At 33.8% G+C, this 20,353-nt stretch overlaps 3 protein-coding genes and 1 long non-coding RNA gene across 5 annotated transcripts in view; 2 read left to right on the top strand and 2 right to left on the bottom strand.

Moving 5' to 3' along the window:
* Nucleotides 1-20,353, top strand: part of LOC127988320 (galactose-specific lectin nattectin-like) — an 85,873-nt gene that overhangs the window by 17,671 nt on the left and 47,849 nt on the right. The window lies entirely within an intron of this gene.
* Nucleotides 89-6,213, bottom strand: LOC127988343 (uncharacterized). The gene is made up of 2 exons (XR_008161616.1): nucleotides 6,101-6,213; nucleotides 89-406 (listed from the first exon to the last, which is right to left on the bottom strand). It is a non-coding gene; the product is annotated as an uncharacterized LOC127988343 (long non-coding RNA).
* LOC127988303 (galactose-specific lectin nattectin) lies at nucleotides 6,283-9,542 on the top strand. The gene is made up of 6 exons (XM_052590975.1): nucleotides 6,283-6,575; nucleotides 7,002-7,043; nucleotides 7,440-7,519; nucleotides 8,136-8,270; nucleotides 9,061-9,169; nucleotides 9,384-9,542. Exons 1-6 carry the CDS (start codon nucleotides 6,518-6,520, stop codon nucleotides 9,440-9,442), a joined length of 483 nt encoding a protein of 160 aa, XP_052446935.1. The 5' UTR covers nucleotides 6,283-6,517; the 3' UTR covers nucleotides 9,443-9,542.
* LOC127988312 (galactose-specific lectin nattectin-like) lies at nucleotides 16,702-18,996 on the bottom strand. Its single transcript, XM_052590988.1, has 6 exons — nucleotides 18,857-18,996; nucleotides 18,663-18,756; nucleotides 18,062-18,141; nucleotides 17,668-17,790; nucleotides 17,386-17,497; nucleotides 16,702-16,911 (listed from the first exon to the last, which is right to left on the bottom strand). Exons 2-6 carry the CDS (start codon nucleotides 18,718-18,720, stop codon nucleotides 16,844-16,846), a joined length of 441 nt encoding a protein of 146 aa, XP_052446948.1. The 5' UTR covers nucleotides 18,721-18,756; nucleotides 18,857-18,996; the 3' UTR covers nucleotides 16,702-16,843.

The following is a 20,353-nucleotide window of genomic DNA, read 5'->3' as shown; positions in this document are numbered from 1 at the left end:
GGCCACACTTCTGAAAACTTCCTGGCTCCGCCACGGATGGCAGATGAATAAATGTCTACTTAAAAAAAAATAAAAAAAAATAACACAATTCTCACAAGCTGAATAATTTTATCATGGGATCATCAAGGTCACACAAAACACAACCTACACCACAAAACTGCAATCTTATGTTGCATCGTCACGGTTCAGGGTGCGGTGTACAGATCATGAGCTGATTCTCCCCCAACCTGTCGCTCATTTCCTCACACTTATATGTCTCTGCCTTTTTGTCTGTATTCATGAGTAGATTGTTTTTTCCTTGCTCGTGTTTTGTGCATTTATGCAAGCTTCAGTCTCTGACCCTCTGTTCTCCTGTGCTTAAGGACTCATAGTACAGAGATCCAGCAACTCAAGTGGTCTGCAGTGTCTGCAAAAAAAAAAAAAAAAAAAAAACTAGAAGTGATTTAGACTGTATAAATGAAAAACATCTAACAATATAGCTACATTGTGAACATGAATTTTGAAAAAGACTAAACTCACACAGCGATGACATTTCAATCCATTTTAAGTGCAAAGTAGCAATGAGAAAAAGACAAACAATAACAACATTACAAAAATGAATATTAAAGAGGATGAAACTCACAGCAATATCATTGCTAGTACAGGGCTCGACATTAAGCTTTTACATGAGCTTGTCCTTTGGACAAGTAAATCAATCATTTACTTGTCCGAGTAAAAAGGTTACTTGTCCGGGGGAAAAATATTTTTTTTTTGGCACAAATGTAATTTATTCTGAAGCAGTCTCATCAGTGCGCTATCAGGTATTACTTTAATCCGTATATTTTTTGAGATTTGCCTTAAATTGATTGCTGTTACACTTTATAACTTTATAAAGGAAATATTTTCCTAAACTGATTAAATGTAGATTGAATTCTTAGATGTTATCAATACTTACAATTAAATTAGAATAATAAAACATTATGGTTGTTATTATTAAAATGAAATCAGTATCAACAAACTCCATCTGTCCAAATGCTTGAATAATGTTATTAGATTCATGTTTTACTTTTTTGACACAAAATATGAAATGTTGGATATATATAGCCCATACCCAACCCAGGCAGCAAGCAGTGTCGGCCCAGATCCGGCCCGAATGGATTTCACGTGGGCCAGATATGGGCCGGATCAAGGCCAACACTATATTGCTGTCTGGGAATTTTAATATTTCATATTATTACCTTGTATATTACTATGATCGCAATTTATTTATAAAAGAAATGCACATGACACAACCAAGCTAACAATTGTTAAATCACAGGTCCGGTTCAGTTAACCATTTGTATTTGTATTTGTATAATTTACAATATCAATATGGTAGTAATTTGGACTGGCATTTAAACGTTTACTTATATTTACTACAGTTCTAACAAATGTTTGGTAACGTAAATAAAAACCATTAACGCTCCGACTCCGCTAATGTTCAAAATTTTTGAATTTTTTAACAAGATAGCAAAGCTGCGCGCATAGGATTGTGGGTGATTTGAGAGTGCGAAGAGTGCGAAGGATACACATATGGTACACATATAGTCCTTGGTTGAAATTCCGAGGATCCTTCCTTGACATTTGTTTGATATTGTTTGATATCGCTGCCGTAAAACTTGTTGTAAAAATTCTTAACAACACATTTTTAATTAGTTACTATAGCTACAGAGGAAGGAGATGCATATCGCCAATGAATGCGGTTTGAATTTGGATATGTTCCTCACACCAAGCATCACATGGATACAGGATTTAAATAAAAATTAAATACTTTCATGATAATTTTATTTAATGCTTGTGCATGACAACATACTAATAAAAATTTGGTGCCCCCACTCTCTATTATAGATCAGTGTGTGTCCCATAGTAAAACAAATAAATATTACATGATAACGGTTAAATACTCTTTCTCTCTTTCTTTTCATGTAAGGATTCTAAGATTATTTGTACCAAGAATACTAATATACAATTTTATAAAATTATGATTAAGTGCTGTTTAATGCACTTGACGTATTTGCTTATTTTTTAAATTATAATGTTTCATTCTGTTTTGACTTGCCATTTCAAAGACTATATTTTAACAATACTACACTTCATTAAAATGTGTGTGATCATTTAACCATTATCATGCAATATTGTATTTATCTTGTTTAATCATGGGTCACATAATATGCTGCCAGATCTTAGCCTGATTTGGGTCACATATCACCTGACTGATCTGGGCCACACTCCTCCCATCAACAATCGGCCCTCATGTTGTTTGCCGGATCCCCACCGTGCCGTCATTGCCACACATGGCCCAGCTCTGGCTGAAAGGGTACACTGTAAACCCTAATATTGCCTTGACTTAAAAAATCAAGTAATGTTGACTAAACATTACTTAAAATTTTGCATTTTGGCCCTGTCACTTAAAAATATGAGTTAATTTAACTAATTTACCTTCAAAATGCATAAACTTAAGATTTCAAGTGTTGTGAGCTCAAAATCATGAGTAATCCTTTCGAAAAACTCAACTTCACTCTGTTCTTCCTTTAATGTGATTGGCCATTGGAGAAATTCTGCCTAGCAACAAGAGAACAAAAGCACTGATTGGTGGGTTACAAAATTCGTCCTTTTGGTCTGTTTGGTTGCTGAACTACAATTCAAGAGGAAGTTTTTCTTCGTGTACTATGTTCGGTGACTAAAATTATGTAGATATAAAGTTGTTTTGCATGATTTCTACTGGTGAAATATGTTAATTTAAATCCTTGTGGTACGTGATTTTGAGATGATTATTGAAATTACAACTTAAGTATTTGATGAAGTGGCCCAATCGGTTTCCTTTGAGCGAAAGAACATGACAGTTAAGTTTCTGCTTAACTCGTTAGATCGAAAACCCTAATAAGTTGAATGAACTAAATTGATTGAGTAAACTCATTGCCTCAATTTAATTGAGTAATGGAGTCCCCCAAAACTTACATATTTAAGTTTATTTAACTTGACGGTTTTGTAGAAAACCCTAATAAGTTTAATGAACTAAATTGATTGAGTAAACTCGTTGCCTCAATTTAATTGAGTAATGGAGTCTCCCAAAACTTACATTTTTAAGTTTATTTAACTTGACGGTTTTGTAGATTGTACTTAAATCACTCAGTTCACCAAACTTGATGCTAATTTAATGTACTTAAACAATTATGTTCACTTAACTTGGTACTAATTTCAAGTGTACTTATATATTTAAGTTAACTCAACATGTAAATTTAACTGATAATGATGTTCTTATTTTTGACAGCAGACTGAAGTAAAACAAATAACAGCATATTTACACTTTGACCTTTTGACAAACTGTCACAATATTTATGAAAATACAGTAAACCCTATACTGCACTGTAAAAAAAAAAAAAAAAAAAGTATTTTTATGTCTTTGCAGACATTGAAAAGACATCCACTGAGGAGAGAATGTTTTTATGACGTCTTTTTTTAATGTTTTTTTATGTCTTCTGTACATCCGATATAGATGTTCACATATCCTCCTTACAAGGTTCTGTGACTTTATTTCTGTCAGACATCTAGAGAAGCTCTTATTGAGAATTAACAGAGGTTTAAATGTGCATACTTGATTCATTTGAAGTCACCATTGTGGTGGAATATGTTTGGTTTAGTTGGGATCTTGGTCCAGATACTTCTTATGTTCGCTTGTCTCTTGCTGCTATAACAGTATATTTCAAAATGCTGTTTTTGTGGCGAAGAAAGACAAAGTTTCAAAGAGCTCAGGTTTTATCAGCTCTTTGTTGGTGTAAGCTTGTCTCTTGCTGCTGTAACTTGTGTGTTCTAAAACACTGTTACTGTAGCAAAGAGAGTTGAGATCTAACATACACATATCTTGCTTGTAATGGTGACTTATTATAGTAAAATAAAATATATTGCTGCAACTATGGATATACTTTTATGGATATAAACTTTGTAGATAAAACAATGTACTTACTTTTAGAAAACCGATCATGTCGTCACAAACAGACATCAAGATTTTGGATATGCATCACATCAATGGTGACAATCAGAACAAAAAAAGGCTGGAAAATAAGGAGGAGTTTGTGCTATGGAGCTCTTTTGTTTGTCACCATTATTGTGATGCATATGCTACATCTAGAAGTCTGTGTGTGTGGAAACTTGATTGATTCTTTTACTCAAATTATTTCAAACGCATTCATTTCGTCCATCTTTAAAATAAGTATTTTACTCCTGGTGCCTGTTAAAAATATCAAACAAAACTTATTTTATGATTTCAAATACGTATTATGTGATGACTCTCTCATCAACAAAAAACATCAAATAACACCTGAGCTCATTTAAATTTGTCTTTTTTCACCACAAAAACAGCGTTTTAAAATACACCAATACAGCAGCAAGAGACAAATTAACACAAGAAGTAACTGGACCAAGATCCCAACTAAACCAAACACTTTCCACCACAATGGTGACTTCAAATGAATCAAGTATCAACATTTAAACCTCTGAGGGATTTAGGTAGTCTACAAAACCGTCAAGTTAAATAAACTTAAATATGTAAGTTTTGGGAGACTCCATTACTCAATTAAATTGAGGCAACAAGTTTACTCAATAAATTTAGTTCAGTCAACTTATTAGGGTTTTCAGTGTATATGCCATTGCCGACAGGAGGCCAAGTCCGTTTGCTATGTGTGGACATAAGTCAGTGTGTAGCCCATTTAAAAAAAAAAATAAAAAAAAAAAAAATTATTTATCAATCCTCTTTGCCTTTTTTTTTTTAATTGGTGGAAATTTACCAGTAGGTAAAAAAGAGAAAAGAAACAACAACAACAACAAATCTAAATATTTAACCCTCTCAAGGGACTCAAATCCACCCAGAGACATATACATCTAATGTGAACTATAATTCAACGTTTAAATTGGCCTCATCATGAGATTAACCTTAACTGGTAAGATAGAAATGCATCTTTTAGTTACTGAATTGGTAACCTCCAGGGCGTTTTGAAGGACTCTTTATGAAGAATTCATTGATAATGTAAATTTACATCTGAATAACAAAACTCTTTTAAAATCAATCTTGACAGTCTTGTAGATATATTGGCTTTAAATTTCTTCAGTTTTAAAAGTTCAATTCCAGAATAAAAATGTCCTGTTAATTTACTCACCCCCGTGTCATCCAAGATGTTCTTGTCTTTCTTTTTTCTCTTGAAAAATAAATAAATAAATAAATAAATAAGGTTTTTGAGGAAAACATCCCAGGATTTTCACCATATAGTGGACTTCAATGGGACCCACAGGTTGAAGGTCCAGGTTTCAGTTTCAATGCTACTTCATGGGCTTTACACAATCCCAGCCAAAGAATATGGGTTTCTGAGAACGTGTAAACCCCTTTGAAAGCTGCACTGAAACTGAAATTTGGACTTTCAACCCATTGGGTCCCATTGAAGTCCACTATATGGAGAAAAAAAAAATCAGTCTTTTTGACTGGGTAAAGAAAGACATGAACATCTTGGATTACATCGGGTGAGTGCATAATCAGGAAATATACATTCTGGAAGTGAACTTTTAAGTTGAATATATTTCAACATTTTGATTAAACTGTGCTATGTTCTTCATCAGAAAAGTATGCTAAATGTAATTGTGCTATATTAAAACAAAATTATTTAAGATGTTTTAGAAATCTTTTTGAAGATTTTAGATTGTAATTATTTTTAAAATAGCAGTGTTTCTATTTCTCTCATTTAGTGCTGTCATTGTAATAATTTAGCAAAACATCTGTAAAATAAAGGTTAAAAAAAAGTCCTGAAAAAAAAGTAAATAATCGTAATTGAAACCAGATTTTTTTTTTTTTTTTTTTTTTTTTTATCTATAAAATAAGGGTTTGACACTATTCAAAAAAGGTAGATGACTGACACATGAAAATTTCTGTTAAGTTATTATTATTTTAATTTTTTTTACAGTGTACGCAACTCAGGGAGCAACAAGACCCTAGATTTGAGGACATGATCCTGTTCATGTATGCATGCACTGAAAATTACATATGGAGAAATTACATATGTAAAAAAAAAAAAAAAATTCAAATGGATGAACATACATTTTTGGTTCCCATTGCAGGTTCAGTGCAGTGTCATATTCCTTTGCAAGCTATAAAACTGTCCCACTCACCAGAGAAGATATATTGTGCTATACAGGACAGGAGTGTTTGTGTTGTGAAATTTGTTGTGAAATAATATTGCTGATAGAGATAGTTTGAGCAATTCAACCCTTTCTTAAGTAAGTGGGTAGTGGAAAAGAAAACATGAGAGGAACTGGAATCTGATACTGAATAAACGGAATAAACAAACTCCTCTCCAGTATATAAGAAGAAAAACCATGTAGGGATTCAGAGCGGCATATCGAAACATTGACCTACTGAACCTTCACAGAACTGAAGCATTAAATATCAATATTATAATTATAATTCTGCTGAACAATACATTCACTGCAGTGTTCCAGCATTTGTTGAGAAACAATGGCAGTCTGGCCTTTCTATCTGTCGCTTTGTCTTCTCTTAACTTTGAGTGCCTCAGGTAAGGTTAACCATTATTATATTGCTTTTTTTTTTCATTATTATATTGCAATTTTTTTCAGGTTATAGCTTTTATTTTATCATTGATTATATGAATGTTGTATTGACTAATTAGAATCCATAATTAAAATCATTTAATATACACATAATTTAAAGTAAATCTAAGTTTGTTCTATTGCTCTCTCTCAGTTATGAAGATAATACTATGAAGATAATACAAAAGCAGTTATTTCACTATTCACATGATTATTGTTTATTATTAATTAACAATTATTGATATCGTTACCATTTATTTTATTTTTCATAATAATAAAATACAACCACAGAACGCCTGTTAATCTGCAGTTTATTAATTATTATTTTGATCACTTCTACAGTACCACAGTTAGCGACAGTTTTGTTTTAAACATGTTTTTGTTTTTTCAAGAGGAAATGCTCCCTCAACAAGTTGGAAATAGACGTTGCGGTGGTAAGGTTGATCAGGTCTTTTCCTGTCAGTGTGTATGCACAGTATATTCAAAATTCAAAATCCTTTGGATTTCTCAAACTTAAAATTGTATGTAATCCTGCTGACCACGTTCTTCAGCATAATATTTAATTTAATTAAGTTGTTATTTTACAAATGTCTCATTCAAGGTTTTTTTTATTTTTTATTTTTTTTATTTATTTTTTTACTGTGCTTCAGAATACAATTAATTCATGAAATATTCTTAAAAAAATGCCCTTGTATTGCTGTTATAGAACTAAGCAGTGACCTTGAAATTTTGGAAATGATATTCATTTTGAACTGTACATACATACATTACATTCATCACCACTGTACATACATACATTACATAACAAAACATAACATGCCATTTAACAGCTTGTCGAGCAGGATGGTCTGCCTTCAGATGTAGATGCTTCAAGTTTTTCAGCAACTCTCAAATGTGGATAAATGCAGAGGTATGATACATTTAGCTTTATGACCAAAAGAATATAAGAAAATTCTTAGGCTTTGCCAGAATCTGTGACACCTGTCAACTATCACAGGAAAGTACTTTCAACTTGTTCCTTGGTTTAAAAACAAAAATTTTAACAGTAGATGAAATATTGTAGCCATTTGAGGCAAATACACTCTTAAAAAAAAAGGTTATTAAATGGTTCTTTAGAAGGGTGTATGGCTCCATGAAAAACCTTTCCATTTCAGAAAAGGTTCTTTGTGGCACACAAAGGTTCTTTGGACTAATACATTACGGTAATGCTGAAAAATCACAATGGTTTGAAAATACAAACATAATATATTTGATATTTTCATGACAGTAGTGTGAAAAGATAATTTCAAACATTGATCTAATCTCTCAAAACGTGATGTCCATGTTGGCATGGTTAGCTGTTCATATAGAGGGATAGAAAAGTAGTCCCACCTCACAAGGATGATTTAAGACTTTGCAGATTAAATAATAAAGATAGAAAATTATTGTTATTAATATATATTTTTTTTCCAAATAGATTATTAATTTACAAATAGAAATTAAGTTTTTATAAATAATGGTGTTGGCTAATGTCTCTGCCTCTACAGAAAACCTGTCAGGACTTTAATGGGCACCTTGCTTCTATACACAGCCATGAGGAGTATGTATTTATACAGAACCTGATTAGATACACCACTAACGGAGCAACAAGAGCCTGGATTGGAGCCAATGATGCTGTTCATGTATGCATTATTATTATTATTATTATTATTATTATTATTATTATTATTATTATTATTATTATTATTATTATTATTATTATTATTATTATACTGTTTGTGCTACTGGGCAAATAACATATGTTAAAAAATATTTCAAGATGTTTGGTTCCTGGAATAGTTAGTTTAGTGCAGTGTCATATTCCCCTGCAAGCTATAAAACTGCCCCACTCACAAGAGAAGACGTATTGTGATATACAAGAGTGTGAAATTTTCAATGCTATCCCACGGCCAATTCGTACGTATTTTACGAGGTGGCTTATTTGTACGAATTTGTACGACCTCACTCGTACTATTTTATATGATTTGTCTAAACCCCAGTGACGGTTAGTTTTAGGGGCGGGGTTAGGTGTAGGTCATTCGTACAAATTCATACGAATTGTGCAACTCATAAAATACGTACGATTTGGCAACAATCGTATTAATTTGTACGAGTGTGGGCGTACGAATTTATACGAATAAGCCACCTTGTGAAAAATGTACGAATAGCCGTGAGATCAGGTTGGAAATTTTACGTGAAATAGCATTGTTGATAGAGATAGTTTAAACAGTTCAGCCCTTTCTTAAGCAATTTTCAAATGAAATATTTTATTTATGCAAAATATTTTTCTGTTAATTTTCTGTTTGAATTTCTGGCATTTATAAAGTGGGATACAGCAAGTATAATAATCGGAAGTCATCTTTAATTAAATATAAAATTAAGCCATTTATGATGTGCAAAACAAAATTTCCTTTTTGCTCTTTTTTCTCATAGGAGGGAGTTTGGCTCTGGAGTGATGGGTCCAAATTTAACTACCAAATATGGTCTCCTGGAGAACCAAATGATGACAAAAATGAGGACTGCCTTGAGATGAACTACACAAGTAACTGCTTTTAATACTCATGAAATAATATTAGAAATGTTCCATCAATGTCAATTATGTTAAAACATAAATCAGCAGATCAGTAGATACTGCTACATGTCATATGTCCGGGGAAGTGGAGAATTTTTTTGTTTTGTTTTTTCAAAACATTGTTGCTGATTTTTTTTATCAGATACTAATCATTATGTGTCTACCATTTTTTCTCTTGCAACAGATGGCAACTGGAATGATCTGAAATGTTATTATAAGATGCCTTTTGTGTGTGTGAACTGAAGCAGCATGTGAAAAGTCAAAACAAACAAGCTACTTTGACTCATTTTCTTTCTTTTAGAAATGACCAGTGAAGGTTAATAAAGGTGTTTTCAGCATTTCACCATCTTTGATATTTGCTTTATTCATTCACTATGGTTACAGGAGTTATTTGCTATGGGGAATAGAAAAAAAAAAAACTTTTAATTTGAATATTCTTTGGCATCAATGTACAGTAAATCAAGGGAGAAGGAAAACACCAAGCCAATCACAACATAATTAAAAAATAATTTTTGACATCTTATGCAAGCCTGTGAATCCAGTCCATGTATGGTCCTTGTACTTTTGCATCCATTCATTTTTCACTTTTTAACCATGACAAATAATAAATGCACCAGGCCACTCGGCAATTAGACGAGGAGAACCACAGGAACATATGAAAAGAAACCACATTGTATATATTTTATTTTTGGGGTTGAACCCATCAATGTATAAGTTGCTCAGTGCTCATGCACTGGGTTTGTTTTCTGAAATGATGTACTGTATGGCATCATGATGTAATTGATTTCTCACAAGTCGTTTCTTTATAAAAAATATACAGTCAGACCCACATGTATGAAATTGCATAATAATAAAAAAGTAATAATATGTTATGACCTTTATTCCCAAAACTGTCACTCATTCCAGACATAAAAATGTCTAAGGTTTCTTTTTTTTTCTCCTCAGAGGTGCATTTCCAGAAAGCAACTATGTTCCATCATTACAAGTAGAGTTCAATGATGTTAATCTACTTTTCTGTCTGGTTTGTTTATCGGACAGATTTTGCATTATGATTGGTCAGATCGGCTGTTTGTCATACTCAGGTGAAAAGTGAATTGTGTTCATTCCTTTTGCATGTCCTCAATCTGGCAACCCATGTGATGGTCGAGTCTATGGAAGAAGGAAAGGGAGAAACAACTATCTTAAATACTTTTGGTTTCCGCTGCAGTACCCATTTTAACCATTAGCTGTCAATATTATACTGCACCATTACAGTTTTTCTCAGTCGCTTTGGTACATTTCACGAATCATCCTTGACATTTTCAAAACAGTAAATGCATTTCACAAAACAGCTCAAACAAGTAGCAAAACACCATGGATTACCTGCAAAAGCCAATCTCTTGCTCAAAATCCTTAGTTTGTCTCTCATAAATAAATATCTGTGTCACTGAACATGTCAGTGCCATCAGAATGACACGTTCCTTGTGTCATAGTTTATGGATAAGACAGTCAAATTGCTTAGTCATGTTGTAAAAATAACAGCGTAGTCTGGAGGGATGCTCTGATGTAAACTATGGCAACATTTTGTTTTTGTTTTTACCTTGTTTTGTCTAGTCCTTGTAATTCCATGTTCTTGTCTTGCTCCTTGTTTTAGTAATTTGTGTGTTCTTGCCTTTTGCTTTTATTTGTAATATTTATTTGTTTTTCTAGTCTTGATTCTTGGGATTTGTTTGATTTACAGTTTTTCTATGTCACTTTGGTGCATTTTTCAAAACAGAAATGAAATTCTCAAAACTACTTGTACAACCTCCACATCATCTAGTCATTTATACACATCATAAAACCAGTTTCTCATTCTTTTGAACAAGATGTGATTGCTTTTGTACAGTACATTCATGCAATTGATTACGCACATTTATGTGCAGTTTATCTGCATATACACAATACGAGTGTATTTACTGTACATGTAAAGTAACTGACAAGAGTAACAAGATTTCACTTTACATTTCATATTTGTGTATTACCACAAATACACAAACAACAAATAACATTCATGGGAAAAACAAACAAAAAACTAATTATTCTTGGTGGACATCTTGTCGCTCACGTTGGTTAGGCCAAAGATTTTCATCAACATCACATCTGATGTTTTCCATTGCCACACCATGGAAAAAATCTCCTTGAATGCCGCACCCATCCACTGCAATGGTCAGCTGTGATGTCCTCACATGCAGCATTCATGGCATCCAACAAAGACATCTGAATATGTGGTCTATGATCATACACTTTCCATCTCCATGCTGAAAAAAAACTCTTCTATTGGATTTAGGAATGGAGAGTATGGTGGAAGGAATTCCACTGTTATCCTTTCATGTGCAGCAAAGCAGTCCCTAACACTGTTGGTTCGGTGGAAGCTGACATTATCCCAGACAACAACATAATTAGGCAAATGTGGTCTAACTAAACCTCTTTCTTGTTCTGGAATCAGGTCTCTGTGAAGTGCATTTAGGAAGGCCAGGAGAAGTTGGGTATTATAGGGCCCAATGTGTGGAATATGTGTGCTCACACCGTTCTCTGAAATGACTGCACACATTGTAATATTGGCCCCACGTTGGCCTGGTGTGCCATTGTAAAACCATGATTTATGACATGATCCACAAGTGTGGCTCTGATTTCATCAGAGACTATGACTCTTCTATTTCCACCTCTTCCTCAATTATTTCTTTCTCTACCACCACCACATATTCTTACATGCCTTCCAATTGCTCTTCCACGAGCATGTTGCTGCAGTTCAGGTTTGTGAACATCATATATATATATATATATATATATATATATATATATATATATATATATATATATATATATATATATACTCGCAAAGTTGATTGGTTACGTAAATGGTTGAATGGTTGATTCATATTAGAGGTAATTTGCAATTAGATTGCGAATGCAATTAGAGGTCATGTGTCAATTTAGCAGACATTACAAATAGTGTCAATGTCAGATATATTTTAGAATATACATTCATGTATACTAATTATGATAATTGAATAGATCATTTTGAATGTGATGGCTTACACAATAAAAAATGTCTGAGAAGTTCTGAAGTGTTTGACAGTGTAAGTGAGAATCGAGTCATCAGTTTTGATCAACAAGCCATATGCAATTATTTGTTGTCCAAACTGCAGACATTGTATGTACTCTTTGGACACATGTGCCAAAGCATTAGCAATTTGCTCAAATCAATAAGAAATTCCAATCTGATGTGAAAAAGAAGCAAATTGTTCAGAGATCTGAACTTAATGTTTTGGGAAATAAAAAAATATTTTGAGAACTGAGCCAAAGCAATTAAGAAAAATGTAATTGAAAGAGACTGGATAGAATTCCCAGTTACACTTTTACTAGTGGTCTGACCCACAAAATAACAGTAAAAACCTTTACAATGTCATTGTGATATAGAAAAGGAAAAAGAAATATGGGCAAAAAGATGAAAAAAGGCAATTTTCAGAATTTGTAACTCTTGTGTTGTCCTCTGTCTATACAGCATAAGCTTTCCAACTGAAGATTCATGAGATGAACCTTTGAGCTATTTCAGAGAGATGGTTTATATTATTGTTTGATCTACATTCTCTTCATTAGTAAAGATTCACTTGCACAATTCATGCCAAATTTACAATAAGTCTAATGTGTAAAAAAAAAAAAAAAATGTGCTTGGCAGTTTGACAACTAGATTAACCATTTTGCATGTAATGACTTTTATGATGAACTAGAGACTAGATGTTTTGAGGGGTATGTTTTGAGAAAACTATGTAATACATTTTGAGCAACATGACATTAGCAACTGATAATGTAGGAAACCGCAGATAAATGTGAATAATCAATTGCATGAATATACAAAAGCAATCGCAACTTGTTCAAAAGAATGAGAAACTGGTTTTATGATGTGTATAAATGACTAGATGATGTGGAGGTTGTTCAAGTAGTTTGAGAATTTCATTTCTGATTTAAGAAATGCACCAAAGTGACTGAGAAAAACTGTAAAGTAACAATTACAGTTTAGGCTACTACTTTTTGTACATTGTCAAGTATCACATTTAAAAATGAAATTTCTTGTGTGTACTTATGTTGGACTTGTTTCTGATTTCATGTGGGTTTTACAGTTTTTCTCAGTCGCTTTGGTGCGTTTTTCACATCATCCCTAGCATGTGCAAAATAATAAGTCCATTTCTCAAAACAATTTGTACAAATTGCAATATACAATAGATATGTTTCTAAAGCTAGTCAGTCACTAAAAATCCTTAGTACATCTCTCAAAAGTAAATATTCATGCCAACGATCATGTCAGAAGGATAAGTCATTGAGTCATTGTTCACGAACAAGCTCATCAAAATGTTTAGGCATGTTGTCAATGTAACTGTGTACTTTGACAGTATTGCCGGATGTAAACTTAGGCTACAGTTTGGATGACGGTTACTGTACTGAAAATGCACAAGGCTGCACTTCTATGGCATAAATCAATTTCAACAGTACTATATACTTATTACTCTATGTGGGTTATTGATTGAAAGAGACAAAATAGATTTTGTTTTTCACAGCTTTACTAGTGCTACTTTATGAAAGAAAACAACAAAATAATTTACAGTAAGAAAAAGACAAGGGGCACAAAGTAAAATAAAAACTAAAACACAGGAAACACCCCTAAGGCACAACTTTGCCTGCAGCACTGTTTTAGTGCTGTCTCTACACATCCAGACGTTCCTGTCTGTCGGCCCACATATTCTCATCCACATCACACCGGATATTTTCCCTTCCAATGCAACGTGGAAAGAATCTTTTGGAATGCCTCATCCATCCTCTGCAGGCATCTACTGTGATGTCCTCACATGCTGCACCCATTGCAGCCAGCAGGGTCATCTGTGTGTGTGGCTGATGATCATACACCTTCCACCTCCATGCTGAAAAGAACTCCTCAATTGGGTTAAGGAGTGGAGAATAAGGTGGGAGGAATTCTAGGAGCATCCTCGGGTGGGTCACAAACCATTGCCTTATGATGTTTGATCGATGGAAACTCACATTATCACAAATGACAACATACTTTGGCAAATCCTCTCTAAACAGACCCCTCTCATCATCAGGGATGAGAGCCCTGTAGAGAGTCTCTAAAAAGTTGAGTAGATGCTGGGTGTTGTATGGTCCTATAAGGGGGATGTGGGTTAGGACGCCATGCTCTGAAATAGCAGCACACATGGTGATATTTCCTCCCCTTTGGCCTGGCAAATCCACAGTAGCTCTCTGACCGATGACATTCCTACCTCGCCTTCTGCATTTGGTCAGGTTGAAGCCAGCCTCATCCATGTATACAAAGTTGTGAGAGGGTTCACTTGATTCCAACTACATTATACGCTATATCCCAGGACACAGTTATATTGTATGTTCCTTCCACAGCGATGGAAGTGTGTGCAGTTTATGCTTACTGTACTATGTATCACAATAAAATGATTCTGTAATATAGTTACATAGATATATGTTTTACCTGTACATACTGGTACCGTAGCTCCTTAACTCGGTCCTCATTCCTTTGGAATGGTACACGGTACAGCTGTTTCATACTCATCTGGTTTCTATGCAGCACCCTGTCAATGGTTGAGATGCTAACAGTACAGATGTTTTCAAAGACATCGTTGTCTTCTATAATGGTCCTTTGTATTTCGCTGAGTCTCATAGCATTGTTTGCTCGGACCATGGTGCATATAGCCTCTTCCTGTTGAGGTGTGAAAAGGCGTCCTCTGCCCCCGGTTTGAGGTAATCTTGCAGTCCTATGTGGGGACAAATGCAGTGATGCATTGCACAGTTTCACATAGACAAAAATTATGCAAACACATTTTACTGTAAAACATACAGTTGGGTGGATGTAAAGTGCAGTATCTATCAGTATAGAGTACATTTCTGTATGCTGTGAAATACAAGTGGACTACTGTAATAGGAAGCATTATAGGAAGTATACAGTATACTGCTTATAAACAGTAAAAGTGCACTGTACATTGGTGGACAAACCGGTTCTCTCTTCGAAACGTTTGAACTATTGAGGACACGGTTGATCTCCCAATGTTCGGCTGCACCCTTCGACCTGCTTCAGCCATAGTAAGGCCATGATTGACAACATGGTCTACAATAGTGGCCCTTATGTCATCAGATATGCTCCTATGTCCTCTTCTGCCTCGTCCTCTGTTTTACCTTCCACCACGCATCCTTGCTCCTCTTCTTCCTCCTGGCTGTTGACCCTGTTTGTTTCCTGGTCCATCCATTGTTGGAAAGTTGCAACTCTGTGTTGTGGTCTGTCTATATGTGGTCTGCTTCCCAATTGATTGTTCATGAGATGCACCTTTGAGCAATTTAGACAACTGGTTGATTGTTGGTTGAACTAACACTTTATATTCCTTGAGTGAGGGTCAATTTCACCTGAACGATTCATCAATTCACATCTTTGTACAAAAGGTCTAATAAAAAAAATTCTAAAACTATGCCTAACAGTTTATGACAAATAGTTCAACAATTTTGCATGTAATGGCTTATGCAAAGAACTAATGCCTAGATATTTTGAGGGGTAAGACTATTCAACAGAGAACCATTTACTACATTTTGATCAACATGACATGAGCAATTGAAAATGTGGAAAAAAGCTGACACTTGTACATTATCAATTGCAATATGTACAGAAGCAATTGCAATTGGTTCAAAGGAATAAGAAATTGCTTTAATGATGTGCACAAGTGACTAGATGATTTAGAATTTGTAAAAGAAGTATCAAGAATTGCATTTTGATCTAAGAAATGCACCAAAGCGATTGAGAAAAACTGTAATATCAACTCCCAAGGTTCTTGTTATTATTAAAGAATGTAAAATGTAGTCATTTGTTTACAAATAGGAGCTACAGACACAGTGTGCTGCTAATTAAAATCCAAAAAGGATCCAAATAAATAATTTACCCAAAAGTATTAAAACATTAATAAATAATATTATAGATGAACAGAAGATTACTAATGAAATGTTATCTGTGATATATATATATATATATATATATATATATATATATATATATATATATATATATATATATATATATATATGCCATGTTGTGAAAATGCTGATAATAGCAGGTTCAGTTTTAATTCAACATTTTAATTTTGGGATGAAGTGTTCCTTAATTTTGATGAAGAAGAATGTTATTAACACTTGACACTTTTTTTTTTTTCATAGAAAACGGTGATGCTTGAAATGAGGATTCATGTGACTGAATATAAAATGGTTAATTATAAAAACATGTTCAGCTTTCTCACTATCATTTAGTGTCTCTGCAGTACTTGTGAGTCAGGACAGGCTGAAGAAAAAAACCTGTGATAGTCCTGAACATAACAGAATATAAGATACATAAATTAATCAGAAAAAACTCCTCTTGGAGTTGTATTTCAATGACTGTTTGTGTCCCTGTTTGTGATGCAATATATTCTCAGGACAATAAATGAATGCATTTAGCTTTATTTAGTTATAGAAAGAAAGATGTTTGACACAGAGGCATCAAAATAGCAAAAATGTTTGAAGCAATAACAGAATAAGATTGAACAGGCACACCGCTTCTGATTTAATATGGTGTAGGGAAAGAGATCAGTGAGATTTGGAACACACAAATGGTAACTTGATTGAGCAAACTTGGTCATTCCAATTTCCTGCAGCTGTTATGGAAAAGAAAAATGATGTTTTATTATACAAATAATTGTACAGGTATTAGCATCATGTGGTCACACTTTATTTTAAGTTCCTTTTTTCTTTTTTTTCTTTTTTTTTACTATTAGCCAAACATTAACTAAAACTTTTGCCTCAATAAACTCCTAATTTGCTGCTTATTCATACATATGAAGGTAGTTATTAAGTTGGATTAGGGATGAAGAAAATGGTCATGTAGACTAAATACATTAAGTATAAACAGCCAATATGTTAATAATATGCATGATAATAAGCAACTAATTAATAATGACAATTGGTCACTACACTTATGTGTTAACCGTAATGCTTACATTTAGAAAGGCAAATAGAGAAAATCTAGCTTGTAACTTAAACACTGGAACACATGGGAGTTAAAATAATACTTAATTAAGTTTCCACAACAGAAAACATGTAAAGATGTTCACATCATTCAAATGATGTACCTCCGAAATTCATCTGAATGCAGTCCTCAGAACCACCTAGGTTGTTGGGTTCTTTAGGGTTCCAAAGTTTGAAATTCATTTTGGACCCATCACTCCAGAACCACTTTCCCTCCTGTGAACAGAAGAGAACAAATATTTACACCTCTGTGTAAATTTGAACTTTTACTCTTTTCACTTTAAGCAGTGTTGGTTTGATTTTAGACAGTAAATTGTTACATTTTCATCTTGGAAAACACCACAAAGAACAAAAAAAGCAAATACATTAGCAACATAATAACATACTAAAACAGCATCACTGCCTCCTATCCAGTAAGAGTTCGAACTTGAGATCATGCGCTTTATGAAGGTATACTCCAATGTACTGTGTACAGAGGCAAGGTTCCCACCATAGGTCAAGCACATTGCCTGAGGAGATTAAGACATGAGGAGAAACAGCTTTTAGATAGATAGATAGATAGATAGATAGATAGATAGATAGATAGATAGATAGATAGATAGATAGATAGATAGATAGATAGATAGATAGATAGATAGATAGATAGATAGATAGATAGATAGATAGATAGATAAAAAGAAAACCTTTTAATACATTTCAAAAATAAATAATAATAATACAACTACAAATAAGGTAATATATATTATACTTTTCTGTCAGATGTTGTTTAGTATTTCATACCTCTGCATCACTCCAGGATAATGGACTGTTAAAAACCCTGAAGCATGTTCGTTCATGTTGTGCCCACCCATACTGACAGGCTGTTACATCAAGATTTGATTTGTTTTATTGCAAGTTTAAGTGATCATTAATTCATTGCATTTTATATATTCACAAAAATAAACATACATATCAATTTGTCACCCATTTCTATTTATACAAGACAAAAGCACAATGCAACCTTCCTTCACATCATTTACTACTTGTTTGATGATGTGTGTTTTTATTAGCAGGGAAATATATTTGATTCAATTAAGCAATACAACTTGTGCAAGATTGTTTTTTTTTTTACTGAATGTTAGCAGTCTTGTTTCACAGTTACTCACAGCCATGTTGATTTTGAGCAAAACAGCATTTTTTCTCTGCCAGTGGCAGTTATTCCAAAAGAAACAGTTATTAAGCTTTAAGTAAACTGGGTAAACTGAACAACATAGGAATTTTATTCCAGTTGTTCTGATGTTAAAAGGTCAGATAATAAAATGCTGAAGATAAATGAAAATTCAGTAAGGGTATTTAGGAATTTTCAGTAAATCTTGCAGTATTGTCATGATCCATATCTCACCTGATGCATTCAGAGCAAAGAGCAGACAGAGAGACACACAGACAATCAAGACTCCCATTGTTTCTCACTGAAATCAGCCAGGAATACTGCACATCTGAAACAACAATGAAACACGTTATACATATCTGAACACAAATATTATGTTTATGCTATTGTAAATGCTGTAATGGATGTATTATTTTGGTAATACTAACAGAGAGCTTGCTGTATTCGTCTGTTTCTCAGTGCAGATCTTTGTCATTTTATATTGCAGATGGGTGGAGCCAGGGGGGACCGGGGCCACCCCACTCAAAACTGTAGTTTGTGTCCCCTTTTTTTCTTGACAGGAAATGCAGTTTTTAAGATGCAGAACTGCCGTATCTCTTTATGATCACATCAAACGTGAGAATTTTCAGACACACAATTCAGCTTCACCTCAGCATCAGATGCGAGTCAAGCGAGCATAGAAAAGCTCCAGCAGCCAGATGAGGTTCAGTAGTACAACTGTGAAGAGAATGGCAAATCACAGAAATGCTTAAGTGAATAATTTTATAAATTTAAAACAATGTAATTCACAATGTTCTGTACATAATCTGATTAGTAAATGCACTTGTCTTTGCATGGTATAAAAAAAAAAAAAAATCTATCTTTTATATTTAATGAGAGAAAAAAAAAATCGATCTTTTATATTTAATGAGAGAAATCTATCAGTTGAGACTAGATGGGATACAACTCCGACTACTGGACATACGCACATCAGTATTTCCCAATTCATGGGAAACAACAGTAGTCATGCTGAACAACAGTAATTACTGTATTTGCATTATTGTAAGGGGTGGGTGTAGATGTTCATAAAATTGGTAGCTAATTTAATTTACTGTTAACCGAATCTATCCCTTCAGCTTCAGGAAGTGTGGTGGCACTGCTCAGCTGGGATGTTATTGGCTGTGAATTTCCCTTGACACCCACAGCACTGTCTGTAGTTGGACTATCTTTAAACCCATATTAAACAGGGCATCATGTCACAATGTATGTTTGTTGATATTATCACATTAATTACATAACGGGTCTCTTTCATGAAACATTCGAAAATATACAAGTTAATATGTGAGTGATTTCCGCGTAAAGAGAACTTCCCGAAAACTCTTCTCCTGATTCACAAATAATTCGTAAACGTCAGATGTGATAGTGAAATGTGTGTGTGCTAATGAATTCCAATCAGTCGTAAATGGGACGCGCGTGCACGCTCATTCTCAATTACCATAAATCCTGCCCATTAAATCCGACTGACAACTATAGAGCATCACAGTCCCACCCACTGCTTGTGCCAGAAGTAAAAATTCAATTAAATTTCTGCATTGACATTTGGGAAAAAAGCCATAAAAACGTAACCATACATGGTAGACTTAAAACCAGCTACGGCTGTACTAAGCGATAGTATATGCTTATATAAACGTTCATGGGGGCACTAACCTTGTTTTGAGATAAATGCCTTTTATTCGCGATGTCTTGGATAAGTACTTCATTACCCACAATCCTGAACAATCCCACAATCCCACAGTGATGCATCTGATTGGTGGAATTCGTGTAACTGTCTGGTTAAACCACGCGAAGGTCCGTGAAGACTGAAGATCATTAATAAAAAATAAAATTAAATAAAAACCTGTGTTGCGTTTTTTGCACGGTAGACTTATCAGTGCAATCATGTTCTC

This window comes from Carassius gibelio, chromosome A5 (genome assembly GCF_023724105.1).
Source record: "Carassius gibelio isolate Cgi1373 ecotype wild population from Czech Republic chromosome A5, carGib1.2-hapl.c, whole genome shotgun sequence".
NCBI classification, from domain to species: Eukaryota; Metazoa; Chordata; class Actinopteri; order Cypriniformes; family Cyprinidae; genus Carassius; species Carassius gibelio.
The sequence above is the reverse complement of the archived record's forward strand: the minus strand, read 5'-3'. Positions and strand labels throughout refer to the sequence as shown.

Coding starts and splice junctions, on each gene's coding strand:
- LOC127988312 (XM_052590988.1), bottom strand. CDS start 18,720: ATGGGAGTCTTGATTGTCTGTGTGTCTCTCTGTCTGCTCTTTGCTCTG. Junction 17,498..17,667: donor GAGGCAGTGATGCTGTTTTA/GTATGTTATTAT, acceptor TTCTGTTCACAG/GAGGGAAAGTGGTTCTGGAG. Junction 16,912..17,385: donor CATTCAGATGAATTTCGGAG/GTACATCATTTG, acceptor TTTCCATAACAG/CTGCAGGAAATTGGAATGAC.
- LOC127988303 (XM_052590975.1), top strand. CDS start 6,518: ATGGCAGTCTGGCCTTTCTATCTGTCGCTTTGTCTTCTCTTAACTTTG. Junction 6,576..7,001: donor CTTAACTTTGAGTGCCTCAG/GTAAGGTTAACC, acceptor TGTTTTTTCAAG/AGGAAATGCTCCCTCAACAA. Junction 8,271..9,060: donor GAGCCAATGATGCTGTTCAT/GTATGCATTATT, acceptor TTTTTCTCATAG/GAGGGAGTTTGGCTCTGGAG.